Source organism: Malania oleifera, chromosome 13 (assembly GCF_029873635.1).
Source record: "Malania oleifera isolate guangnan ecotype guangnan chromosome 13, ASM2987363v1, whole genome shotgun sequence".
Taxonomy (NCBI): Eukaryota; Viridiplantae; Streptophyta; class Magnoliopsida; order Santalales; family Ximeniaceae; genus Malania; species Malania oleifera.
The window spans coordinates 75979534-75998715 of NC_080429.1; the positions used below are offsets into that span (position 1 = coordinate 75979534).

General features: G+C 38.4%; 1 protein-coding gene across 1 annotated transcript; it reads left to right on the forward strand.

Moving 5' to 3' along the window:
* Window positions 1-2682: 2682 nt before the first annotated feature.
* LOC131146645 (aluminum-activated malate transporter 9) lies at window positions 2683-7588 on the forward strand. Its single transcript, XM_058096376.1, has 6 exons — window positions 2683-3248; window positions 3835-3972; window positions 4070-4339; window positions 4456-4592; window positions 4682-4828; window positions 6177-7588. The coding sequence occupies exons 1-6, from the start codon at window positions 2876-2878 to the stop codon at window positions 6843-6845; spliced, it is 1734 nt and encodes a 577-aa protein (XP_057952359.1). The 5' UTR covers window positions 2683-2875; the 3' UTR covers window positions 6846-7588.
* Window positions 7589-19182: the final 11594 nt, after the last annotated feature.

Consider the following 19182-nt stretch of genomic DNA (forward strand, 5'->3'; position numbering starts at 1 on the left):
TTTGGAGTGGTGCTTAGGACCTCCAAATTAAAATTTTGTTCTGGCCGAAATGGAAACGATCGAGACTAAGACCCCGTGATGGTACCCAATCGTCTATTTAGCTGAAGATTTAAGGAAAAATTAAGAAAAGAGAGGGAGTATACCTTTCCCCAGGAGTGGTGCCTACGCCGCTCCTACGACAAATTCACTCTAGTAGGAATGTCGGTGGTGGAGATAGGAACCTAACGATATCTTCCGTTTTCTGATCTGCCGAATATTTGCCAAGAAAATTGAGGTAAGAGAGGAGGAAGATGAAGGAGAGAGAGAAGGAGAGTGAGAGGTGTGAGAAAGAAGCAGAGAGTGATGCACAATTCTCTAAAGAATCCAATTTGAAATTGGATTGAATGGCTTCCTTTATTCCAATTGGTTTTTTTTCCATACTATTCATTTTATTTGTTTATTTCATTAATTAATTTAATAATATTTAATTAATTAATTGATTAATAATATTATTTATTTATTTCTTATTTATTTTTTTCGAATTACTGCAACATATCTCAGATAGTGTGTGGATTTCCGTCAACCGTGCCTTGGAGGGATTGCAAGCTCCCTAGAATTCTGGGTAGAGGTGGCCGATTTGACGAGGGAAAGGCCAGTTACCGAGCCTTTGGAGGGATTGTAGTATAGCCGGTCTGAGGATTGATAGAGTATCAGTTAACTTATCCTGATGGGCCAACCAAAGTTAAGTCCCACCTACGGATTGCACAACCCTGTCATGAGAGGTTAAATCATGACATACAGTTTTCTAGGATAGTTTTCACAGATATATATATATATATATATATATATATATATATATATATATATATATATATATATATATATATAGACAGATTTACAAGATAACATGATAACAACAGATATATTATAATATTAGCAATATGGTTAAATAGAAAGTTCAGATAATATAGTTGTATTTTAAGCCACATAGGTGTGAGTTATATTGTGTATAATTTTACAGGCTATCTCAGTTTCAGTTATTTATCAGCAAATTATTTATGTAAACTCAGTTGTCACACACTGGTAATAACATATTTCGTCTTATTGAACGTTGTTTCATCCCAATAATTTAACATTTTTTAGGTGATCCAGCTAGAAGAGCACATCAGGCTCGGAGATAGGGAGGTCTATTGCAATGCCCTGTTTGTAGGGTAAGTGTTCCCAAGAGAAAAGAATTTTTGGGTAGATCTCAGGAGGTTTGATAAATGATACTGAAAAGTTATGTTTTTGTGTACGTATATTTTGGGGAGATACTGAATTCTAGTATTGTATATATAGTTGTACAGTTTTGTGTTTTCCGCTGGATAGGTATTTTCTTGTAGTCATTACAGGGGTATCAGAGTAAGGTAATTTACAATCTATATTTTTTTTTTTTTAATGGTATGAAATTTCAGGTCGTTACAAGACCCGGTTAGAAGAACTAGGTGCACCAGCCTGTAAAGTGTTGTAATCAGTGTCACTCCACCCATAAGCGAGCAACTAGTGGAATTCTCTTACTTGTGAGCTTGAGGTGGGGATATAGGCAATATTGGTGGAACCCCGATATCATATCGTGTGTTCATTTATTTTCCACACTTTAAATTTTCATACATGTATGTTATTATTTATTGTCTTGATTATTTTACATACATGTTTTAAATAATTGAGAAATACTGAGTCTAATATAACTGTTTTATTTATTTGCTCAGTTTATTGTGTTGGGTAATTGACATATGTTTAAAAAGATCCTAGGTTGCGGTATACTGTTCTTGGATTAGTTATACCTATGAAGAAATTTTTTAATACCCAATTCACTCCCCCCCCCCCCCCTTCTTGGAAATATACCAATTCCAACATAGTATTAAAAATTAGAAATTATGAATAGTTATAAGAATAAATTGGTATAATTATAAGAGTATTTTGGAATAATTGGGTAGTTAAAGGAGTATTTTAGAATAATCATTGGTACTCATAAGGATAAATTTGACATTTTTTGGAGAAGATAAAAAAAGATGAAATCCCTTTATAGACTTACAGTATTAGAGATTAGAGACTGTAGATAATTATAAGGGTACTTTGGAATAATTATTAATAGTCATAAGGATAAATTTGACATAATTATAAGGGTATTTTGGGATAGTTATATATAATTAACTGAGTATTCTTAGAATAATCATTAGTAGTTATAAAGATAAATTTGACATTTTTGAAAGAATGCATAAAAGGGAGAAATCCCTTTATAGACTTCTAGCGTTAGAGATTAAAGACCATAGATAGTTATAGTGTATTTTGAGATAATTACAAGTAATTATATGGATAAATTTGATATAATTATAAAGGTATATTAGGATAATTATGAATAATTAAAGGAGTATTTTAGAATAATTATTGATGGTTATAAAAATAAATTTGATATTTTTAAAAGAAGATAGTAATGGGAGAGAATTCCTCAATAGTATTAGAGATTAGCAAAGCAATTAGAGATTAGAAATTGGAGATAAATTTGTTTTATAAACAAAACAACTTGCACATGTTACCCACTCCTCCTCTAGTTACCTCCCGCGCCAATCCCGTTCCCGCCCTACCCAGAACGACGACGTTTTATGGTTTAACAAACAAACCGTCCGACGGGACCAGTCAACAATATCTGGATTTTACCCAAATTTCGAAGTTGACACCATCATCCCTGATTCTCTGTCCTGTTCTTGTTTTCTTCTTCTCTTCTTATTGCTTCCAGATCCGAGCACACAACGCCGATCGCTTTCTCTCCACCTCCCATTCAATTCTCTTCCATACCCACTTGGCCACTTCTTTGTCCTCTCTCTCTCTCTAAGTTGGGTTGGAGAGGAAGAGAGATATGGCGGTGAAAATGGGATCTTTCAGGCACAATTTTGCAGAGAAGAGGGAGAGGCTTCTCTCCTACAAGACGTATTCTGAGTTGGGAATTGACAACATAGGAGAAGAACATGGAGAACTGGAGATCAGGCACTCCTTGTGGCGTTCTCTCTGCGACAAAATTGCTGAGTCGTGCAGGAGATTGGAAGATATTGCGGGCAAGGCATGGCAGATGGGTCGGTCCGATCCCAGGAAGATTGTGTTCTCCGCGAAGATGGGTCTGGCTTTGGTGCTCATCTCTCTGTTGATTTTCCTCAAAGAACCCTTCAAGGACCTCAGCCGCTACTCCGTCTGGGCCATCCTCACAGTCGTGGTGGTTTTTGAATTCAGCATAGGTGAATCCTGATTATTTTTCCTCTAATTAACTAATTGATTAAACATGCTTAATTCATGTTTTTTGTAGATTTTCTCTCCTGGGTTCACTTGCATCTCTCAAATTATATGGATTTTCCTCTAATTATTTATGTTAGAATAGTATCCTTATATTTTCTACAAAAAAAAAAAAAAATCGAAGGGTTTTAATGTTTGTGTTGGGTCCACGTGTTCGCTAGCATGATCTTTCATTATATGCATGTCAAGTAGCAGTCAAGTTCAAGAGCTTCTGTCATATTTATGCTGTCTTTCGGGGTTGATGGATATGCATGTCATATGTTTTATGCTATTTGTCTGGTATGGAATTTGTGTTTTCTCATACTTATCATTGTATAGAATTGTTTTTTTCCCAACCCTTTTGTTTGGTATGGAGAATGTGTTTTCTCAAACTTATCATCATTTGAACTTGTTTTCTTCTTATTTCAGAAGCACTTATTTTGTAAACTTGTTTTTCTTTTCTTTTATTGTTGTTGACAGCCTTACATAGTGACACCCATTTGCAGTTGTTTTCTCAAGTTTAATGACTCTATGGCCTGTGCTATTTGGCAGGAGCAACTCTCAGCAAAGGGTTCAACCGTGGGTTGGGGACATTATCAGCTGGAGGACTTGCTTTGGGCATGGCAGAGTTGTGTGAGTTGGCAGGGGAATGGGAAGAACTTTTTATTATTCTCAGTATATTCATCATAGGTCTGGTTTTTGCAGTCAAACAAGTACTAGATTATGTTAATGAGATTTGCACTATATTTTTGCTTTTCTGACTGTGAAATATTTCCATGATTGATAGGATTTGCTGCGACTTATGTAAAACTGTACCCAACAATGAAGCCATATGAATATGGATTCCGAGTGTTCTTGTTGACATATTGTTTCATAATGGTATCTGGATATAGGACAAGAGAATTTGTCTACACAGCTGTAACGCGGTTTCTGCTCATTGCACTTGGTGCCAGTGTTTGTTTGGTAATTAATATATGCATATATCCCATCTGGGCTGGTGAGGATCTGCACAATTTGGTGGCAAAAAATTTCATGGGTGTTGCTAATTCCTTGGAAGGTTTATTGACATCTCATTTATTGCCTTCTTTCAAATTGTAGAAGTTCATTGATTCTGCTCAGACTCTTGTTTTCAGTTTTGTAATGGTGGACTGATTAAACCAAGATTTTGCCTAGGTTGTGTCAATGGTTACCTAAACTGTGTTGAATATGAGAGGGTGCCTTCAAAAATACTTACTTATCAAGCATCTGATGATCCACTTTATAGTGGTTATAGATCTGCTGTAGAATCAACAAGCCAAGAGGATGCTCTGGTAAATGCTTTATTCAATTATTCAATAGCGTAATGCTGCTACTCAGTTTATTGGAGGAATTGACCTCTTATTATAATCCATAAGTGCAGGTAGGCTTTGCTATCTGGGAGCCTCCTCATGGTCCTTACAAAATGTTTAGATATCCTTGGAAGAATTACCTCAAAGTAAGTGGTGCACTAAAGCATTGTGCATTCACGGTCATGGCCTTACACGGGTGTATACTTTCAGAAATACAGGTAACTACTATTTAAAAAAAAAAAAAAAAAAAGTTGTTTTTTTCTTTGTAGAATTTATATATGACTGATTAGTCTATGACTTCACTTGATTGATCATGCTTGCATATGATTTTCTTATACTTTGTCTAAATAAACTCAAAACCTGCAAGGACAATGCAAAGATCCTCATTCCCCAAGCAACCTTGCCTGTGATGGACTCTCTCTCTCTCTCTCTCTCTCTCTCTCTCACACACACACACACACAGAGGCCTGAGTTGCAGTGGCTTGGCTACTAACAGTGCTAAGCAAGATTCGTGGCAGTTATCATTTATTGCTTGTCTTGCACATGCTCTATTATTTCCGACCTGCATATTTCATGGTTTCTTCATTTCTTTTCCCCAAATTGCCCTGCTCGGTTTAAACCTCCATAAATTGGGGATTGAAAAAATGCATCCAAAATTCATCTTGCGCAGAACTCCATATTGCATAAGTAAAAATGCATAGGTCATTAAATAAGGGCTTCTTGGATGTCCTATGGAAAAATAAAGTTGTCTTGTTTCGTTGTTGTGTAGTATTTGAATGTAGAAAACACTTATTGTTATGGGCCATGACAAAAAGGCTGCCATGTCAGCAGTGACGGCAACAACTGGATGGCCATTTTAAGAAAACCCAGCAGTGATTCCAATTTAGCTGCTGTAGTGATCTTGGCCTAGACAATGCTGTCATACATCCAAAATATATTTAGTGAATGGTAGTGCCATTCAAGTTCCACACAGCATCTAAAAAATGCCCCAATAGTTTGCCTGACCCTTTCATTGAGTGAGATGAGATGCCGTTCTGCATGCTAATCTTGTTGGATTCAAAGTAAATTTCCATAGATGGATATGTCGAAGGAAATCCTGTATGATACTACCTGCTTATAAAATTTTTATATATTTTTTCTAATATTTACATGATTATTTATTTAGAAACATTGTTGGCTTTCATGAATATGTAACAATTACCACCAAGCATACAAGCTTGGGCTCTGATAAACTCACAAAAGGTGTCTGAGCTTGATGCATCAGTTTTTGTTTAAGACTGGACACTTTCCTAGTTAAGTAGCCTTTCATCCTCCACGTGGTGAATGTGGGCCTTACTGAAAAAATTTTAAATATTTAAAATAAAAATAATATATATATATATGAAAAAGTACTTTCAAATATTGTTTGGGCCTGTGAATGAACATAGATGAAAGAGTACCACCATAGATTTACTTGGAACTAGTTATGGATGTTCAGATAATTATATTCAGTCAAATTATCTCGGCAGCAGAGTGAATATGATATGCTGGCTGTTTCTTATAAGAATTTTTCATATGTTTTTGTAGGCCCCAGCTGAACAAAGGCAGGTCTTTCGCAGTGAGCTTCAGAGGGTTGGTACTCAAGGTGCATTGGTGTTACGTCAGATTGGGAACAAAGTGAAAAAAATGGAGAAATTAGGTCCAGTGGACATACTCTATGAAGTGCACGAGGCAGCTGAAGAGTTGCAAAAGAAGGTTGACCGAAAATCTTACCTTCTTGTTAATTCAGAGAGCTGGGAAATTGGAAGTAGGCCAACGTTTGATGATCCCCAAGACCTTCTGGACATGGATGGTAATGAAAATAAAGTTTTAGAATTCAAGTCAAAAAGTGAAGCTGTGCTTGATCTCAGATCTATACCTAAGCCAAGTTCGTGGGATGCTCAGAATCATGGGGTGGATTCCACCCAGACTGGTGTTGCTCCCCCAGAAAACATGTTCAAGAGTCAGATATCATGGCCTTCACATATCTCGTTTAATGCAAATGCTGTGCCCAAGGAAGAAGAGTCAAAAACATATGAGCATGCAAGTGCATTGTCTTTAGCCACATTTACATCACTTCTGATTGAATTTGTTGCAAGGCTTCAAAATCTTGTGGATTCATTTGAAGAACTAAGTGAAAAAGCAAATTTCAAGGAACCTGTTGAATCAACACCAGCATCAGAGGTGGATGGCTGTTGGACCAGATTATGTTGGTGATTGAAGTTCTTGAATTGAGATGCAAGATTTATTTGGTTAGATGATTACCATTTTAAGTTGGAAAGCAGAAAACCTTGATAAGTACCACAAGTTGAGCCTGCATGCCAGAAGTTAGCTAGCAATATTGGTCTTGGCAAATCATAACCATGTTAACTCAGTTTGGAAGAATGGTCAAAACCCATATTTGTGGCTGATCCTACCAACGCTAAGGAATCTGCCTGACATTGTAGCATACATCCAAAGAAGATCAAATTTAGAGCCTATGTTCCAGAAGCTGGCCTGTAATATTGGTCTTAAAAAGTTGTAATCTGCATTGCTCAGAATTCCAAAGTGCTACAGAGTCTGATAATTGTAGCTGACATGACTTGCAGAGAGGAATAAGCATTCGAGTGCCAGACGCTGTGTGAGAGACTAAATAGATGAATAAATCTGCTAGATAGTCGGGATTGCAGGATTATCTTTTCTGCAGTTTAGGGCTCTTCCTGAATTAGGAAAATGGGGAACTCGTAATTGATGGATTCCGCTGTGCATTTCTGAATGATTGGACTGGCAATGGCAGGAATTGGAAGCAAATGGGCAAGAAATGAAGAGCATGTTTGTAGCCTGCAGACTTGAATCCCTTTTCATCAAAATCACCACATGTTGCGCTGTATTCCATGCATGATAAACTGTAATTGCAAGATTAACACACAATAGACACATTGATATTGACAGTAAACATGGCTGCTTTGATACCATGCAAATCATGATCCATTTCACAAAATCCCCAGGGAAATTGAATCATAGGTCATCCCTCAAAAGAATCCCCAGCCATCTGTGTCACACACTTCCCTCAGATCACCTTTACTAGCACAAGTTGGACTGTATCCTCGAAGCAGTTCTTGAGCAAGAAGTACATTATCCACAGTACGTCTACCCTTTTTAAAGCACTCTAGCCCGAGTGAGCTATCTTGATTATTTCAGTAATTAGTGACACACACATCACATTACAACATGAAATATGCCTCGAATCTTCAGAAGTTGTAGATTTTGAACCAAGGTCATTAGAAATGACAGTTTGTTAAAATGAGAGTTCTATCAAAGAAAAGAATTTGTGCACAGCTTCAGTGACTGCATTTCCCATGATATCCCAATATTTCTTGTAAAAAAAAAAAAGGCATTCTACCCATCAAATGAGCTCCATTAACTTTCACAATCTATTACTTAGGGGCCGTTTGGTATCATTATCCAAAATTAAAGAAACGAAAACCATAAACGAAGATTAAAAATTAGAAACATAAACTAAAAATTATAAGCAGCAACCTGTTTGGTTAACATTTATAAAATTAATAAAAATTAAAAACTTAATTAAAAAAATGTTCATTTTCATCTTTAAATCAAAATTTTATAAAATAATGATTAAAACAATAAAATTACAAATAATTCACATTAAAAAAATTACTATAATAAAAATAAAATTTATTAAATTTATTTTAATTAATTGTTTTATTTTCAAAATTTACTTCACAATAAAAGTTTTATTAGATATGACAATTGAAAAATAGTAAAAGTATTTTGTAATTGGCTTTATTATTTTTTTTTTAAATTTATACATATTTTTATTTTAATTATATTTAAATTTATATTATCATTTAACTTTGATTTTAATTTAAAAGTGTATAAAATGAATAATTTAATTCAAAAAAATAATTTCTAAATATTAAAATTTTTGGCAATAGGTTGTCAAAACAACTTAAACAGCAGCAAAAACAGAAAACTGATAAAAAAAACAAATGTGTTTTTATAATATGTTTTTTCACTATGGAAAAAAAAAAAAAAAAAAAAAGAAACAGCAACTATACCAGACAGATCGTTAACGTTTGAGCAATAATCTTCTTCTTAGAATGTCTTTCCAAGCTTAAGTTGTTAAAAATGTTAACTTAGAGTTGATAGACCATGGGTTTCCATCATAAAAGTATGCTATCAAAGAATAACGGCCCTCTAGGATTTCTACTACCTAGAATAGTGGTAGTAGTTCTTACATAGGATAGATGAACTTCAACGGTTCAAGATCATTCAAGTTAGAGGGTGGTGGCTAAAGGCTCTTGGCTTGAGATTCCTATAACATGTCTTGAATGATTAAAGGGATGACAGTTTATCCATACCACAAAAAGCTTGGTAATGAATCCAAGTTTTTTTTTTCCTGCCCAAAAATTTATAGTTTTCTCAATTTTTTTATTTCTCTTCAAATAAAAGCACTTTTTTTATACATAAAAATCTTTTCAGAACAAGAGTGTGTGCCCTAAAAGGTAGCAGTCCGCAAACTTGGTGACTCCACTAGGAATGTCAAGAATTATACTTTAACTAGAGCAAGTTGGTAAGTGTAAAATCCTTTTGTGTAGTGTGTTGTTTGAAGTGTACATCTTAAAACTAAATGAAAGGTGTACCTAACTTGGAACTTAGACTTGGAATACTAGAAGCATGAAGGAAGGGTTTTAAAATTCTTAGATATTACTCAAAAAGAAAATACTTGATACCATGAACCTAATAGCCTTACAATCCCACCAAAAATGATTTAGGTCCAGCACGCACGTTGGGTTATGTCATTGAGGTGGACATTTTCAATTTACCAAAAAAAAAAGCTTCATTTTCATTCTAGACCTTACTATGGGAAATGTTTAGGAGCTCTCCGTTTCAATCTACATTTGGTTATAGAGTGCCCTAAAAGAAAGTGAGTTTAGTGATTTATCCTTTCAATATTTGATGGATCGTAACATTTAGATGACTTTTACACGTGGTGTCCATAATCAATATAGCATAAGGGGGAGAGAAGGGACCATTTTAGGATTTAGTACAAACTTTCAAGCCCTCACAAGTGTTGTTAGCCTTATAACCTTGGGATACCATGAAAATGTTTTATGAAATAAATAATAAAAATAAAAAAGCTCAAAAAGTAATAGTAGTACAACACGATAAGCATATTAGTATTATTAATATTAATTTATTATAACTTATTATTATTATCAATGCTATTATTATATTTGTTATTAAAATTAATATTATTACTAATAGGTATTAATCATGAGGCAACATTTATATTTATGAATAGGTATTAATAAAGATTAAATATCAATAATGACAAGTTTTTTTGTTATTCTTTTCATAATTTATTTTTATTATTATTATTATTATTATTATTATTATTATTATTATTATTATTATTATTATTATAAATGTAGTTAAAATTATCATTATATATTAATTATTTTTTCATACCATATTTAAGTGATATTTAGTTAGATCCTATTTTTATTATAATTTACAATTATTATTGTCACGCCCCGAACTCGGAAATGGGACCCACGGGTGAAAATGTAATCTAACCTGTCCCTGTATCAAACAAACCATCCACAGATATATGACAATAGATGAGGGTCTGACCTCGCGGGTTCCTAGGCACCCAATACGCATCCACATACAATCATATACGCAACGGAAAAAGGTCATTTTATATACATATAGTACCATACCAGAGTCTATACAAGAACAGAATCAAGGCTCCATCAAAAAACGTATAATCGGGTGTCCAACATATCTCAAAATGGCAACCCGCAAAACAAAAGTCCTAACACTTACACAAGCGCTAACCGCAATACACCGGCCACTACACTCCCAACACAAGGACGCTAGTTCTGGTTACTCGAAGGATTTGAAAAATATGTACGTACAGTAGGGGTAAGACACCTCTTAGTAAGGAAGAATACAGGTTATACGTGTGTGTGGCATTTGAGTGTTATCATGACAGCAATACATACACAGTTAAATACAATTCCAGTATTAATTTCACAACAATGCATACACGCGCACACACATGATCAAGCAATCTCGATGTCGTCACACCCTTCGACCCGAAGCCGTCCCGCGATATCCGGCATCGGCCCATAGCCGACCCGCGAAACACGCTGCCACCAGCACATGACTAGTCCCAGACTCCCATGGCATTGTACCAGCGCAAACTGGTGGATCCACACCCTTCGGTCATCAGCTGGTAAGGCTCACGCCCTCGGATATAGAGTTGGACACTCTTGCCAAACATGGCTAGCGATTTCATACGCTCTCGGATATAAAGCCGAACACTCTCAGTACCTGGAACAAATTCAGAATCCCGTTCCTACTCATATTTCAACCAAAATACGACATATGCATGCTCATATAACCAAACAAACCACACCCATTTAATAATCTAAAATCATGGTTTTCCAAATACATATAGTTAAACAAGTCAAGGCATGGTCATCCCTATAACACAGTATAAATCACCATATACATTCGGTTTTCAACAAAACCAAGAATGCAACCTGATACCCTCCTTTTCCCAAAATTGTAATCATGAAAAACCCATAGTTTTACCCGTTAGATCCCCCCAAATGAGTAATCAAAATGCACATTAGACCATGGACCACAGTTCCACCAAGTCTGATTTCAAAAATAATCGACATAAACTGAATCCCCTTACCTTTCCCCCAAATAACAAATCCCGAACTCCAAGGCTCCTAAATAGCGAACCGAGTTTCAAAATCTACAAATCACAGTACAAAAAATACTCATAACTCTGTACTCTACCAAACTACCGGATTAGAAATGAAAACTGAGCCTTACCTCGATTTTATGCCCAAACCCGAAAATCTTCGAAAGGAAGATCCGATCCGTAGAACTTGTAGAGAATCCTTCACTGATCCTCGTGGTAACTTCGGATCATTGAATCAGACGATGAACGACAAAGAAATCTAGAGAAAGAGTGTGTATGGTGAGTTTCAAGAGAGATAGAGAGAGGATATTTAGATTTCTTAGCTGAGAAGTAATGGAAATTCCTTTTTATAGCCCTTGACCCAGCCGCCCTCGTCGACGAAATAACGTCCTCGTTGACGATGTCATATAGACAACTCGTCGACGAGATGATAACCTCGTCGACGAGCCTGAGATTCCCAGTTTCTTGAAATCTCTTGGCTTCTCCTTGTCGACGAGCCTCTAAACTTCGTCGACGAGCAAAACAAAGGCTTCGTCGACGAAATCTGGCTTCGTCAACGAAGCTTGCTCAAATTCTAATTTTACCCTTCTTTTAATTAATTAAACCCACCTATCACAGTTCGAGTTCTTACAACCTCCCCTCCTTACAAAAATTTCATCCTGGAAATTTGTCATCTCTCATTTACAATTCAACATACAAGCAAATACATATACACAATCCTAGAAAGAAACCGGCGACTATTACAATGCAGCCCCATCACAATATATACGTACCCTCACTTATGGTGGAGGAATACCGTGGTTACATACACAAACCGTCTCAGGAGTTCACAATGACATACACTCTCAATGACTAACCACCTATTCCAACCCAAAGTAGAGAAATGTACACCTGCTCAAAACAACTGTGGATACTTCTGGCGTATTTCCATTTCCAGTTCCCAAGAAGCTTCCTCAACCTCGTGATTTTGCCACAATACCTTCACTAATGGTATTTCCTTGGTACGAAGCTTCTAAACTTTACGGTCTAGAATCTGAATAGGTATTTCCTCATATGCCAAAGTATCCACAATCTCCACATCCTCATAGATAATAACATGTGAAGGATCCAATACGTAGCTCCTCAACATGTATACGTGAAACACATCGTGGATCCTCGAGAGTGTTGGGGGTAGTGCAATCTTGTAGGCTACCAGACCCACTCACTCAAGAACCTCGAATGGTCCGATATACGTCGAGCTCAGCTTGCCCTTCTTCCTGAATCTCATCACCCCTTTCATCAGAGCAATTCTCAGAAACACCTTACCCCCACCTCAAATTCTAACTCTCGAAGATGAACATCTGCGTAACTCTTTTGCCGACTCTGAGCTTATTTAATCCTTTCTCGGATCAAACCCACCTTCTCAAATGCCTGCTGCACAAGTTTAGGTCCTAGCACCTGACGTTCACCAACCTCATCTCAATACAAAGGAAATTGACACCTCCGACCATATAAAGCCTCAAACGGTGCCATCCCAATACTAGCCTGGAAGCTGTTATTATAAGCGAACTCTACTAGTGGCATAAACTGTATCCAGCTACCACCGAAGTCTAACACACAAGCTCGCAACATATCTTTCAAGATTTGTATCATCCTCTCCGACTGTCCATCAGTCTAGGAGTGGAACGTTGTACTGAAAGTAAACTTCGTCCCTAGTACCTCCTGCAAGCTCATCCAATATCGAGAAGTAAATCTTGGATCTCGATCTGATACAATGAACACCGATACTTCGTGCATCCTCACAATCTCATGCACATACAAGTCTGTTAGCCTACTCAAAGGATAGCTAACCTTCATCGGTATGAAATAAGAAGATTTCCTTAATCTATCCACGATCACCCAGATAGCATTCTGCCCATAAAGTGCTGGCAGCAATCCGGTTACAAAATCCATGGAAATATGCTTCCATTTCCACTCCGGAATAGCTAAGGGTTGCAATGGCCCTACTGGCCTCTGATGTTCAACTTTCATCTGTTGACACATCAGACACTACTCCATGAACTGAGCAATCCGCCTCTTCATACCACTCCACTAGAAGGTCTCGCGCAAGTCCCGATACATCTTTGTACTACCAGGATGTACCGTATGTAATGAGCAATGCGCTTCCTCCAGAATTGTCCTCCTAATCTCATCATCGTTCGGAACACATAGCCTGGTCCCAAACCTCAACACACCTCCCTCAGAGATGTTGAACTCCATAGCTAATCCCTATTGTACCTTTTCGATAACCTCCACCAACTCTGCATCACTAGCCTGCGTGGTCTTTATACGTTCAAATAAAGTCGGCTGGACCACCAAACTAGTAAGGAAAGCTTGATGATCGCCATGCATCAACTCTATACCTAAGCTCTCCAAATCTAGTCTGATGTGATGTTAAGCTATAATTGCAGATACAGTCGTAGGTTCCGACTTCCAACTCAATGCATCAGCCACCACATTAACTTTTCTCGGGGCGATAACTGATGGTGCAATCATAGTCCTTGATCAACTCAAGCCACCGTCTCTACCTCATATTCAACTCCTTCTGCGTAAAGAAATACCTGAGGCTTTTGTGGTCAGTAAGGATCTCACATTGCACACCATATAAATAGTGTCGCCAGATCTTCAGTGCATATACCACAGCAGCTAATTCCATATCATGCGTAGGATAATTCTTCTCGTATTCTTTCAGTTGTCGAGAAGCATATGCTACTACTTTGCCCTACTGCATAAGCACACATCCTAAACCCTTCAGAGACGCGTCATTATAGATCACAAAACTGCCATTCCCCGAAGGAATGGTCAAAATTGGAGCATTAACCAGTTGGTGCTTCAACTCCTGAAAACACTACTTGTAATCACTGGTCCATTCCAACTTCACCCCCTTCCTGGTCAATCGAGTCAGAGACCTAAATAATTTAGAGAACCCCTCCATGAACCGAGGAGAGTAACTAACCTGTCCCACAAAACTCCGAACCTCCTACACATTCTTCAGCCTCACCCAGTCAACCACAGCTTCAATCTTACTAGGATCAACTAAGATACCGTTCCCAGATACCACATGGCCTAGGAATGCAATCTGACTCAACCAGAATTCACACTTCTTCAGTTTAGCATACAGCTTCTTCTCCCGCAGAATCTATAATACTAACCTCAGATGGTCCTCATGCTCTTCCGTACTCCTCGAGTATATCAGAATATCGTCAATTAATACCACCACGAACTGGTCCAAGTACTCATGGAAAACCCGCTTCATAAGATCCATAAATACTGTTGGAGCATTCATCAATCCAAAAGGCATGACTAAGAACCCGTAGTGGTCATACCTAGTTCGGAAAGCAGTCTTTGCCACATCCTCAGATCGTACGCTCACTTGATAATACCCTAACCGTAGGTCAATCTTCGAAAAGACCCGCATACCATGCAGCTGGTCAAAGAGATCATCAATACGAGGCAAAGGGTAACAATTCTTCACAGTTACCTTATTAATCTCACGGTAATCAATGCATATCCGCATCGACCCATCCTTCTTATTCACAAATAGTACTGGAGCTCCCTAGGGCGAAACACTAGGTCAAATGAAACCCCTGTCCAGTAATTCCTACAACTGCTCCTTCAACTCCCGAAATTCTGCTGGAGTCATCCGGTATGGAGCTTTAGAGATCGGTGCCTTGCCAGGCAGCAACTCTATCACGAACTCCACCTCACGATCCGGAGGTAAATCGGGTAAGTCATCTGGAAACACATCCGAGAACTCGCTGACTACCCGAATATCCTTGAGTCTCAACTCCTTCTGCGGTGGTTCCTTCACACAAGTTAGGTACCCCTGACATCCATCTAAGAGTAACCTCCTCGCCTGCAGTGTCGATAGTACCTGTGGCGTCGAACGCACACACGATCCCACAAACTCATACTCCTGCTCCCCAAGAGGTCTGAACACTACCACCTTCCTACAACAGTCGATCACAGCATAACTGGAGAACAACCTATCCATCCCCAAAATAACATCGAATCCCAACATGTCATATATCACAAGATTCGCTGGTAGCAGCTTCCCCTGAATTACCATTGGGCAGTCTTCCAACATCCTACTATAGAATGATACACTCCCAGATGGTGTAGAAATGGATAATACATCGTTCATGACTTGGGTCTTAACCCCACACAATTTAACAAAACTCACAGATACAAAAGAATGGGTCGCACCCGAATCAAACAAAACAAAGCCTTATTTGAAAGCAGTAATAAGGTACTTGTCACTATGTTCCCTGCATGTTCAGCATCCGCTAAAGTAAGAGAGTATACTCTGGTCGAAGCTGTATTCGCCTAAATGGTTCCCGGAGGTATCTTATTACTCCCTTGGTTAACACTAGATACAGGCACATCTCACTTCGATGCACAACAATCACGAAACATGTGACCTGAATGGCCACAGTTGTAGCAGTTACCCCCAAATGACCAGCACTCACCCTCGTTCCATCTGTGGCATCTGGTACAACAACCACTAACCTAGTCTCCTTGAGACCCCTGGCGCTCGGTATTCTAACGGTAACCCGAGCCCTTGCTCTTCTTCTTCCATGATCCCTAACGAGACCCAGACTGAGAACTTAAAGGTGCTAACCTCTTCTTCAGCTCCTGATCCACATCGTCCTCTCAGATACCAGTCTCAATCACAGTGGCTTTATCCACCAAAACTGAGAACTCGCGGATCTTAAGCATACCCACCAATCTGCGAATGTCCTTCCTCAGGCCCTTCTCGAATCTTCGAGTCTTCTCATACTCGATTGAGATCAAACACGGCGCGAATCGAGACAGCTCTATGTACCGAGCCGCATACCCCTGCACCGTCATACTCTCCCGAATCAAAGCAGAAAACTCATCAGCCTAAGCATCACGTATAGAAGCCGGGTAGTGTCTGTCAAAGAACACCTCCTTAAAATGGCTCCACGTCATCTCCACTGGACCAGCTCTCTGCTTCGCCAACAGATTCACTGCAGTCCACCATAGACCCGCCTCCCCAAATAGCTGGAAAGTAGCATAGAGGACTCGCTGCCTATCTGTACAGTTCTGGACCTCCAAGATCCTCTCAGTCTTCTCTACCCAGTCCTCTACTATCGTTGGGTCATGTCCCCTAGAGAACATCGGAGGATGCATGCGTGTGAACCTCTCAATGGTGCACCTCGCAGCAATAGGAGAGCATTCGCTTCTCCTCACACTCCTCCCTATCTCCCGCAAAACCTGCCTCGTCATTCCTCAAGGCACAAACGGAGACTCATCGCTCGCAGTCTCCTCAGAGCCACTTCCTAGATCGTTATCCTTGGGCTCCATGCTGCAATATAGTAGAGTTCCATCAAGACTCCTATAACACGTACAGACGTACAATTAACACAATTATTTATCCCTAATCATGTTAACTACTCCCTGCTAGGTCCAAGTCTGTCCCACCACACCGACATGAAAGTCATCAATGGTTTGCCCTACTTTTACTAAAATCGTCATTCCAGCAAAAACACGGAATACCGCCAATAAGTCCTGGTCTAGCAACGGAACAACCCTCAACCAACTCTACCCACATCCAACATCCTATACTTTGGTATGTACTCACAGCAAAGTCTAACCAAGTCTACAAGACCTAACAACCTGATTAGCTCTAATACTAAGTTGTCACGCGCCGAACCTGGAAATGGGACCCTGAGGTGAAAATGTAATCTAACTTGTCCCTATATCAAACAAACCATCCAAAGATACAGGACAATGGATGAAGGTCCAACCCCGTGGGGTTCCCAAGCACCCAATACGCATCCACATACAATCATATACACAATGGAAAAAGGTCATTCTATATACATATAGTATCATACCAGAGTCTATACAATAACAGAATCAAGGCTCCATCAAACAACGTACAATCGAGTGCCCAACATATCTCAAAATGGCAACCTGCAAAACAAAAGTCCTAATACTTACCCAAGCGCTATCCGCAATACACCGGCCACTACGCTCCCAACACAAGGACGCTAGTTCTGGTTACTCGAACGACTTGAAAAATATGTACGTACAATAGGGGTGAGCCACCTCTCAGTAAGGAAGAATACAGGTTATACCGGTGTGTGGCATTTGAGTGTTATCATAAGAGCAATACATACACAGTTAACTGCAGTTCCAGTACTAATTTCACAACAATGCATAAACACACACACACATGATCAAGCAATCCCGGTGTCGTCACACCCTTCAGCCCGAAGCCGGCCCCCGATATCCGGTATTAGCCTGTAGCTGACCCGTGAAACATGGCACCACCGGCACATGGCTAGTCCCATACTCCCATGGCATCGTACCGGCGCAAACTGGTGGATACACACCCTTCAATGATCAGTCGGTAAGGCTCACGCCCTCGAATATAGAGCCGAACACTCTTGCCAAACATGGATAGCGATTTCATACTCCCTCGGATATAGAGTCGGACACTCTCAATACCTAGAAACAAATTCAGAACCCATTTCTACTCGCATTTCAACCAAAATACAACACATGCATGCTCATATAACCAAACAAACCACACCCATTTGGTAATCTAAAATCATGGTTTTACAAACACATACAGTTAAATAAGTCAAGGCATAACCATCCCTATAACACAGTATAAATCACCATATACATTCGGTTTTCAAAAAAACCAGGGATGCAACCCGATACCCCCTTTTTTCCAAAACTGTAATCATGAAAAACTCATAGTTTTACCCATTAGATCCCTCTAAATAAGTAATCAAAACACACACTAGGCCGTGGACCACAATTCCACCAAGTCCAATTTCAAAAATAACCGATATAAACTGAATCCCCTTACTTTTCTCCCAAATAACAAATCCCGAACTCCAAGGCTCTTAAACAGCGAACCGGGTTCCAAAACCTACAAATCATAGTACAAAAAATACTCATAACTCTGTACTCTACCAAACTACTGGATTAGAAATGAAAACCGAGTCTTACCTTAATTTTTTGCCAAAACCCGAAAATCTCCGAAACGAAGATCCAACCCATAGAACTTGTAGAGAATCCTTCACTAATCCTTGTGGTAACTTTGGATCGTCGAATCCTACAATGAACGACGAAGAAATCTAGAGAGAGAGAGTGTATGGTGAGTTTCTAAAAAGATAGAGAGAGGATATTTAGATTTCTTAACTGAGAAGAAATGGAAATTCCTTTTTATAGCCCTTGACCCGGCCGCCCTCGTCGACGAAATAGTGTCCTCGTTGACGAGGTCATATAGACAGCTCATCAACGAAACGGTGACCTCGTTGACGAGCCTGAGATTCCCTGTTTCCCGAAATCTCTTGGCTTCTCCTCATCGACGAGCCTGTGAACTTTGTCAATGAGCAAAACAAAGCCTTCGTCAACGAAATCTGGTTTCGTCGACGAAGCCTGCTCAAATTCCAATTTTACCCTTCTTTTAATTAATTAAACCCATCTGTCACGGTTCGAGTTCTTACAATTATTATTATTAATAATCTCATTACCTTTGTTGTTATTGTTGTTGTTGTTGTTGTTAAAAACTAAATATCACTAATGACACGGTTTTATTATTCTTTTTATAATTTATTAGTATAAATGTAGTTAACATTATTACTATTAGATATTAATCATTTGCTCATACCATAATTAGTTGATATTTACTTAGATCCCATTTTAATTACAATTTGCAACTACTATTATTATTAAACTTATTATCATTATTACTATTATTATTATATTTGTATTATTATTATTATTATTATTATTATTATTATTATTATTATTATTATGACTAATATA

Excerpts from the sequence above, each read along its gene's own strand:
- LOC131146645 (XM_058096376.1), top strand. The coding sequence starts at position 2,876 with ATGGCGGTGAAAATGGGATCTTTCAGGCACAATTTTGCAGAGAAGAGG. Across the intron at positions 4,340-4,455 it reads TGTTGCTAATTCCTTGGAAG|GTTGTGTCAATGGTTACCTA; the intron begins GTTTATTGACAT and ends GATTTTGCCTAG. Across the intron at positions 4,593-4,681 it reads CAAGCCAAGAGGATGCTCTG|GTAGGCTTTGCTATCTGGGA; the intron begins GTAAATGCTTTA and ends CCATAAGTGCAG.